At 33.2% G+C, this 10,257-nt stretch overlaps 1 protein-coding gene across 1 annotated transcript; it reads right to left on the reverse strand.

The window, feature by feature from the left end:
• Positions 1-252: 252 nt before the first annotated feature.
• Positions 253-1,347, reverse strand: LOC139871384 (F-box/kelch-repeat protein At3g23880-like). The gene has a single exon (XM_071859099.1). The coding sequence runs from the start codon at positions 1,345-1,347 to the stop codon at positions 253-255; it is 1,095 nt and encodes a 364-aa protein (XP_071715200.1).
• Between the last annotated feature and the right edge of the window lie 8,910 nt (positions 1,348-10,257).

Here is a 10,257-nt window from a genome sequence, read left to right on the forward strand (position 1 = left end):
ATCTTTTTTCTTAAATACATTCTACATTGCAAGTAATGCATCATCAAATTCAGTAAACAAAAAAATTATAAACTAGTAGTTCAACCATGTCCATCAAGTCCTACGAAACTCACAAATAAGGTCAACCAAACAATAATAATATTGATATTGCATGATCACGTACTGCAAGCTACAACATTGCATTATTAATAGAAACAAGTTTTTAATAGAGTTGAAGCTGAGAGTAATTGTAATTAACTGGTCCATCAAAAGTCAAAACCGAAAACAGAGTAATCTGCTCATTCTCTTGTTCTTTTTCTTTCTGATGAAATATGGCTGGTCTGCGTCGCAGAGAGTTCCTATGTCTAACAATGCAAGGCTTTCGACATACATTACCATGCTGTCAATGGAAAATTTTGAAGACTCACGCACACATAGTGGTGAGCACACTCCAATTTCGTACACAAACTTATCATTTTTGATCAATAAATTACCATTGGTAAGTTGCAAAGCGACATCTATTGGGCCTTCGAATTGAAGATTTTCCAATGTTGAAACCGTATACCAAGACGTATTATCATTGTACTCTTTCATCACCAAAAGCCTGTAATGCCACCATGTACTGAAAAGCATACCTAGACAACCTTTATAAATTATTGGGCATATGGTGAGAAAGTTAGGATCCTCAGGCATTGTTATCTTGCTAAAAATATGAGTAGTCAAATCAAACGTCAAAATATAAACACCGAATCGATAATTTTCAACGCCCCAATGTAACACCCCATTAAAAAAACACGCAGGTGACTTGACACCCGTGGTGAGAGTTGAAGGCGGGGTGATTTCACACCAAACACGTTTCTTCAAGGAGTAAACCAACGTTTTATTTTGTTCTCCTTGTCGGTAGAATAGTAGTACAATCTTGTAATCATTGGTGTTGGAGTCGAAACCAAAACCAGCAAACTTAGAGTAGTATTTATAAAATCCAGGATAAGGTATAGTTAGCTTACGTCTAATTGAAGGATTCCATAGACTAACATTAGCATTGAAACTATGGGGATCATGGAGACAGATAATTCCATTACATGAAGCCACAATATAACCCGTTGGGAACTTCATTGGCTTTGAGTTAAGCGTAGATTGGTATTGTAATAATGTATAGAAATTTTCGAAATAATTAACTTTGTGTTTGATAAGAATCTTTTGATCAGCATTTCTCGCAGATTGAAGAGCCGTTTGTTTAAGAATGAAATTGGGGTTAGAAATACGAGAACACCATGATTTGGATAGAGATCTTAATTGAAGAAGAGTTTTGGATGGCAGCCTTTTGAAAATTTCTTCAAGCAACTCATCACATATGTAACTTGACATTATGAAAACCTACAAATAAAGTAAGAAACACTCTATGAAAATATAGAAAAATGTAACAATTGATAGCAACAACCCTTAAAAGAGGTTTAGACGTGCAAAAATATTGGTACCTAAACGTAACAGCCTCCAAACTTATGTCAAATACTCCGTAGTATACAAACTATATCTTAAATTCTAACAAATCAAGTATACATCAAGTTAACTAAACGCGTAAACAGCGTACAAGGTTTTCCTATTTGAATATAATAGGAATTGAATTGAATATAATAAGTAGTTAAGTGCTCCGTAATCTTATCATGAAGTAAACACAATTCTATCATTCGCATGCGATATCTTATTAAACTGCACATTCATTATGGTGCAAATAATAATTCATTGAAAATCTGACTTCAAAATTATAACCTAAATAAATTATTCCATATTACTTATAAGTTATAACCACCACAAACTATAGACGTAAACAGATGTCAAGAACAAATAAATTACTCACCGGATGTAAGATGGCCGTACTGATATCGAAATTCCGGTGAAGATCCAAGGATTTATCACCGGACAACGTCAGAGAGTTTTGCAGGAATAACTTAATTGCCAGACAGGAACAACCTCAGAGAGTTTTCTAGGGCTTATAGTTTCTTTATATAGTTTGTAGGCCAACTCGATAGTATTACAAGGAGTATTTTTTGTTAATAAAACACCTATTTATGTTTCAATATACGGAGTAATATAATCTATAGTTTCTATTATATTGCTAAAATGATGATGTCATATAGTTTCTATTATATTTCTCAAATGATGATGTTATTATTAGGCTAATTCCTTTGTTAGGAAAAAATCAAAAAGAAAAAGAAAAAAATCTAAGCATGGTAGATGATGTCATTAATCTAAATAAATTTTAATTAAAATTTAATCTTATTAATTAATTATTATTATTAAATCTTATTAATAATTATTTTAATTATTAAAATTATTATTTTAAATTATTTTACTTAATTATTTATAAAAGTTAGGCAGAAGGAAACCAATTCAACATTTATATTTTAATTTACACTCTTAAAATAAAATGACAACCAATATTATCTCTTATGATTGATGTGGATTGTTAAATATGCATTTTAGGTGTTTGATGAAATGTTCAGTTGACGAGTTTCTTAGTCGAACTATGTGGTTCTACGGGTCATTAAATTAAATAAATTTAACATTTATATTCACTTAATATCTATCATTAAACTGTTTCGTTTAATCAAACCCGTGATTTCACGGGTGATTTCACTAGTTTAGTACAATATATGATCATTACATATATTCTATTTTTTTTAGTCAAAATAATAACCATAAATAGTTTATGGCATGGTTATGCCAAACTTTTGGTTAATTCAAATCTTAACTAAGTGATCGTGGTTACCAACCCGAGTATGAAAAACATATAATCAAATTCACGAAAACCATGTGTTCCACACTACGATATTCATGATTGAAGTCATAGTGGCAACGTTCATTTTGATTACTTGCCTTATTTAAAAGGAAGTGATATACGTATAACAATTTCATCCCTACGATGTGAATATAACGACAACGTAAGTGTATATATATATATATATATATATATATATATATATATATATATATATATATATATATATATATATATATATATATATATATACATATATATATATATATGGCAAAGATCAAGCGCTAAGTAGTACTTGGTGGGATAAGAGGATAACTGATAACTGATGAGAAATTCTACAAATACATAAATCTTACACAATTATTTTTACAAAGTGACGTGGCAGTTTGACTTGGCATTACACCTCATCAGAATATAACTACCCACTAAGAGTGCTCTCAACAATGACGGAATGTCTTCCAGGACTAACCAACCATTCAGCGCCACATCAGCACCTCCATCCCACTTCCTTTCCAGAACTAAATCTAGGACTAAACCCTCCCAACAAAGACACTCCTCCTTCCATTTTTTTATTTTATATTTTAATTTTTTTATATTATCAAATAATTATTATTATTTATATTATAAATTTTAAATAAAAAACATAAAACTACCATTTCATTAAAATAAAAAAAAAATTACAATAATTAAAAATTAAAACATTACGACAATTAAAAATTAAAAGATTACAACAATTAAAAAAAATACTAGAAACCTAAATAATCAAACTACTCCTCGTTGTCGTCCATGTTTTCCAATTGCTTCGCATATCTTTTTTTATTTTTTTCTCGAGCCCGCATTAACATATCGTATTCATCGGGAGGCAAATCTGGTGACACCGGTTTGGAAAGAAGCTTCAACCCTTTAAACATAGTCTGCATGCTGCTATCATCTTGTAGCTTTTTCATGGTTTGATTCGCCACATCTTGTGAAGCTTGGGCCGATTGAGCAATTTTAAAGCGAACTTCATCGGAAGACAAACGACTCGCGGCATCGGATGAGTAAGAGTCCCTTTGACTTTTAGCTCGACTTGGAGGACGTCGGATTGGGTCGGTATCCTTTAACAAATTTTCCGTTTGGGTTGGGTCGGGGTGCATGCTTGTGTCCGGGTTGGAACTTCCCTCGGTTGGATCATTAATTGGTATATGATCGGGTTCTTTTCGTTTGTTGCTACTCGAAATACTTTCGCCTTCTAAAAACTTCGGGCAATTCCTTAACACTCGCCACGCATCCTCAAACACAAAGTGTCGGCTTTTTGTTTGCGCTTTGAAAGTGGTTCGGGCCGCGGTCATAATGTCGTCGTTATTACAACCACTTTCCCACATTCTCTCGTATTTGTTGTAAATCCCAATCCATATCTTGACATCCCTTTGCATTTTCGACCATTTTTTGATCCGGACGTCTTTTCACCGGAACAATCGAATTATATTGTCTTCGGACTTCTCCCCAAAATGAAGTATTACTTTGGTCGTTTCCAATACTCGGATGTTCGGAAACATACACAAAACGCTCGACTAAAATTTTTGTCCCCAAGTCGGTCCACGATGTCTTCGGACACCTCACTTTCTTTTATTTTCCTTTTCCTTTTCCTTTCGGATCACGTTCGGGTTCGGCTTCGGGTTCGAGCTCGGGATCGGATTCGGGTTCATTTTGGAGTGGTGTTTCGGGAACTTCTTCGTTGGACGATTCGTCACGGAGACTTGGATAATAAGGTGTTTGTTTCGTTTGTTGTTGGTTCGGGTAGATTGGAACATTTTGAGATAGTTGGTTCGGGTAGATTGGAACATTTTGAGATAGTTGGTTCGTGAAGAGTGGAACATTTTGAGATTGTTGGCTAGGGTAGATCGGAACATTTTGAGATTGTTGTTGACGGACATTTCCGAACATACCCGCAAATGCAATAGTATTTGCAAAACGAAAAAACCCGGTAGTTTGTTGCGAGTTATCGAGTAGCATTTGCATCATATCTCGACTCACCGCATTTGGATCTTGAACTACCGGACGTTGTTTCGTTTTTCCTTTGCTTGGTGTTTTTTTAGAACTCATTTTTGTGGTGAAAGATGTGAGAAAAATGAATAAAAAAGATAAGAAATTTGAAAGTTGTGTATAAAATGAGGTTGAGATATGAGATTTAAATAGAGTAAAAAATGAAATAGAAAATAAAAAAAAAAAAGGAAAAAGGCAATTAGCCGTTGGGGGTAGCCGTTGGAGCCCTCAACGGTCGAAAATATCGCCCACAAATATGCTCAAGAAAGACAAACAGCTGGACGGTAGGCCCTGGGCGGACCCCTGGGCGGGTTCGTGCCAAGGGCGCCCAGACTGGGCGGCTATGGGCGGACCATGTGGACGGACCATTGGGACTGCTCTAACCTAACTTAAATTAAATTCTCTCTTTCCTTAATTTTCCCATTTAATTCGTTTCTATTACGGAGTATTTTTTAAATACATAAGCCACTTTCAATCCAAAATAAAATCAATCGAATTAAAATTATGTTGTTAAATTCTTGAATGTGTGCGAAACTGCGGATGATTACTTGCTGAATTATCATTTATTGATTTATTGTCCTTATACGATGATTAATTATTGTACCCCCATCACGGATTACAATGGTGTTTCGTTTTAGATTGATTCAATAAGAACATATAATACAAAAGCAACCCTATAATATTTTTAAACACAAAGTTAGTTTGATCCATTACCTAGGAACCCATACTATCACCTCTAGTAACTGCAAATGTTTAAGGAACTTAGTGCAACCATGGAACATTTTAAAATGTCTTATTTCTGCATCTTATCACTGGTTGGTAGGCACGCTTGCTTTTGTCTGTTTTAATTTGATCAACGAATTGTATAATATTCTTTCATTTGATTTTCGTTTTGAGAGAGTGGGTCTTGTATTTGGAAAGGAAGAAAGGGACGAATTAAACCAAGGGAAGAATTGAGAAAAGAGAGAAGTTAATGTGACTATGGTTAGTAAGGTGAGGTGTAATGACATGTCAAACTGACACGTCAGTTTGTAAAAAAAATTGTGTAAGATTTATGTAATCGTAGAATTTCTCACAAGTGATTTTGTGATTTTTATATCTTTAGTTCTAAGCTTCGATTTAAAAAAAGAAATTGCTGGTATCTATTTTCATTGTGTAGATTCAGAAAAAAAATAATTTTTTTAAACGGATCGTTAAGATGCATCTGACGCATGTTATCCGCTGTTTGATGCATGTTAACTGTTTTTCATGCATCAGATGCATCTTAAGAAAAAACAAAGAAAAAATGACTTTTGATAAAAAAAACAGTGTTTAATCACGAAATTCCTTGTTAAAAAAATTATGAATCTACACAATGTCAGTTAATCACGGATTTTTTTTTAAAAAAAATTGGAGCTCTAATGTAAAAGATATAAAAATCTCATTTTACTTATCCCCTTTATCTCAAAAATACCACTTATCCCTTGATTTCTCCCATATATATATATATATATATATGTCTTTAAGAGCTCGTGCGTTGCACGGCGGGCCCTAATAAGACTAAGTATAAAATGATAACGAACTTATCAACATTAACGAAGCCACATCAATATAATTTCAATTTCATTAGCTAAACAAAGAAGTTACGCAGTCAAAATCAACCAATAGTATGTTGATCTTCTTATTGCTTATCATTTGTGGCACAAATCTGCTCTCCCCTAAGTCATACTGCAAAGTTCCATAACAATTCACTCATTAGCCATCATTGTAACTTATTAATAATCAGTTCAGACAGATTTAAAACAGAGGTGGTAATGTGGGCATAATGAACGGGTTGAGACATGTCAAAATGGGTGATTTTAGTACTGATAGAAACAGTCAACGCTTACCAAATCATAACCAATAATATATGATTTAGAAGATATATTATGGACTAAATCTTATGAGTATTTTTGTGTAAGTTTTCACCTATATTACAGGTAACAATTAAAACCAAATCATAACCAATTAAAACCTTTCTTTATCTACACAAAAATTATAACGAAAATATTAAACTAACCTAGGTGGAAGTGAAGATACATCCGGAGATAATAGGATTTGGGCAAGTTTTACAGGGTCTTTATTGCAATTAATGACCCATGACTAAATCACCCAAACCGACCCTCCGTGACCCATTTATACCCGTTTAAAAATCTGACCCATTAGACCCATGACCCATTTCTATAACGACCCTCATTTTTCTATTCTATATTTTTTCATATTAAATGCCCAACAATATAATTAAACTTAACAATTAAACTTTAATTAACGATTGTTAAGCGTTAAGAATTATAAAATATAACAATTAACTTTGTGTAATAAACGACAAGTTAATAAAAGATAAAAATAATGAACTTAATAATATTTGTGAACAAATAAATAACTTTAAAACTTGTACACTTAAAATAATTAAACTTGAATAATTAAGGAACTATTTAAGCTAATCTAAAGTACAAGGACTAAAGTGAAAAAGTTCCAAACCAACCCATGCAAACCCTAGCCGAATTTAGGAAGGGTAAAATTACCCTTTTGCCCCTTAAATTTTCGGCCAAGGAACCCCATAATCACCTCCTCATTTACTTGACTTGTTCCCTAAGTAATTCCTAATTAAACCCTAATTCTAGAATTCTCTAATAACTCCTATAAATAAAGACCTAGGCTAACCCATTTTCTTGTACCAAATCATAATCACAACTCTCTCTCAAAATCTCTCTCTCCCTCTCCCAATTTTCAGCCAAAAACCGAAATCACCACCACCACCATCGAATTCATCATCATCGTCTTCAAGATCTTCAAGTGATCTTCAAGTTGTTCATCGTGTTCTTCGCGTTCTTCGAAGATCTTCAAAGGTGTTCTTCAATCTTCAAGGGTTTGATCTTCATCATCAAGTGTTCATCAACTTTTTCTTGTTAATCTTCATTAATCTTCATTAAGGTAAAACCCTAGGTCCAAACTTTTAAATTTCATCTTGTTAATCCATGTTGATGTTCATGTTCTTAATCATATTCATAATCATATTCATGTTGTAAAAAAAATAAAAAACATATATACATATACATATACCAACGGTTACATAAAAAAAGGAATTTTTGTGTTTGATCTTTAAACCCTAAATAATTGTTAGAAGATTTGTTAATGTTTAAAAAAGGTAACAAGATATATACATACCATAAATAGATACCATGCATATTTTTTTTTAAAAAAAATACTATATATATATATATATATATATATATATATATATATATATATATATATATATATATATATACATATACACGATTTATATATACATATTAAAATATTAAAACCCTAACTAATTAAACCTAACCCTAATTATTAAAACCCTAATTAGTAAACCCTAATTTATTAAAACCCTAATATTACCTAAACCCTAATACATTAATTAAACCCTAATCATTTATTACTAAACCCTAATATTAAATATTACTTTAATTAACTAAAACCCTAATACTATTATATAATACTAACACCTATACACTTATATTATTACTAACACATATAATATACTACTACTTATATTATATTATACGATTACGTTAGTCATTCACGATAACGTGTGATTACTCGAACGTCAATGCTACTTAAGGCCTAGGGTGATCCTTGGTACCACTATGGGACGCTTGTGAATTACGAATGCCAAACTTAGATTTTGGTCAAGAAATCCTGGGCCAACCGGTAACAATTGGTCATTCTGGTGACTCGGCGGTGGAATAGATGTTTGGGTATGATGCACAATGTCAAACCCGACTATAGTAATCATACACTTAGTTATCTTCACACTTAATAGGTGGTAGACTTATTAAGAACAACTCACTAGTGTTCGACACTAACTTCCTAAAAGTGGAAACTTACTAAAAATGGAAACTTTCTAAAAGTGGAAACTTACTAGGAATGGAAACTTAGTAAAATGAACTATAACACTTTCATACTTAACCTACATTTGGGCAAAAACACTTAACTACTCTTAAATGTCAATAGGTTGACTTTCTGCTCACATTCATTCAAACTTTCTATTCCGAGGAAAAACTCTTTCTCTCCTACTTACTAAGATGAACTCAATGCCCCTCTTACTATTTCGCAACTTATTTAACTTTTTGGGGTAAGACACATGCTGCTTTTACTATTTACAATTTAGACACAAGTACCAACTGTTAAACTATGCTATACCCGTCTATGTCCGACTAAGTCCCTACAGTGATATTTTTAATTGCTCGTTGAATGCATGCTTAATTATTGGGGGTAGGCCTATCGGGAGTAACGTCCCCGATACATTTGACCAAGTCATTGTATTACTTAATAATGAAATTAAACCGACAAGGACAGACACAACTTGTCATTGGGGCAAACTTTGAACGTTTAGTCTATATATCACGAACTAGCATAATTTTTTTGATCCCTGCGAGATCAAATTTATAGACTAAATCTTGTGGTCTAAAACAACGGTCAAACATTTTTGTTAAACCTATGAACTTCACTCAACCTTTTTGGTTGACACTTTAGCATGTTTGTCTCAGGTGCCGATTGATCAAGCTTGAATTACTTACTGCTTATGTGATGCTACTTGGACTTAGGATCAAGAGATATTGCATTTATTATTCTTGCATTTAAAACAATTACTTTATTGTAATTTCCATTATTGTAACGACATTCATTTTCCGCTGCGTACTCAACAAAGTTTGTTTTTATCATTTAGTATTGTTCTCGTATATTATAATATGTTGGTTTGTTTGATATTAATGTCACATTCACCCAGGCCCTAATTGGGGGTGTGATAGATTGGTATCAGAGCCAGGTTGTTATAGAGAACCAGGATTGCATCTTTATGTGTGCCTTATTTGCTAGCTAGGGTGCCTTAGCAATCTAGGAAACTATAACCTTTCCTGCCTTAGACTTTAAAGCACTTAGGATTGCCTTATAATCTTAACACATATGCTTTACTAAACTTGACTCAAAGATTCTAATCAAATTCTCTTTCCTAATGTTAGGATGTCAAGCTCAAGCGTTAATCAACCAAATAAAATGAATCTCTTCAAATCTTCTGAAGAAATGGTTCACTTTCGACCTACCAACGAAGTAGGTGTTGGACACTCTTCAACTTCGAGACGAGTCCAAAGCCCACCTGATGGTCTTGGTGGTCCTCCCTCACCAAACTATAGTCCGAATACTTTACCTAAGTCTCCCGACTACTACCCAACCCCAAGAATTGAAGACAAGGGGAAGCGCCCTGCTGATTTTAATGAAGATGGCCCATCTAAGAAAAGAGCTCGATCTCCTTCTTATGATAACCATAACGCCATGTGTGAAATTATGAATCTGCGAACGACTATCGAGAAGAACTTCGATGGTTTGCTTTGCCATATTTCAAGGATCGAAGCTCGAATGGATGAAAAAGACCTGGTAATCAAGAAACTTTTGGAGGAGAATGCGGAGTT

Source organism: Rutidosis leptorrhynchoides, chromosome 10 (assembly GCF_046630445.1).
Source record: "Rutidosis leptorrhynchoides isolate AG116_Rl617_1_P2 chromosome 10, CSIRO_AGI_Rlap_v1, whole genome shotgun sequence".
Classification (NCBI taxonomy): Eukaryota; Viridiplantae; Streptophyta; class Magnoliopsida; order Asterales; family Asteraceae; genus Rutidosis; species Rutidosis leptorrhynchoides.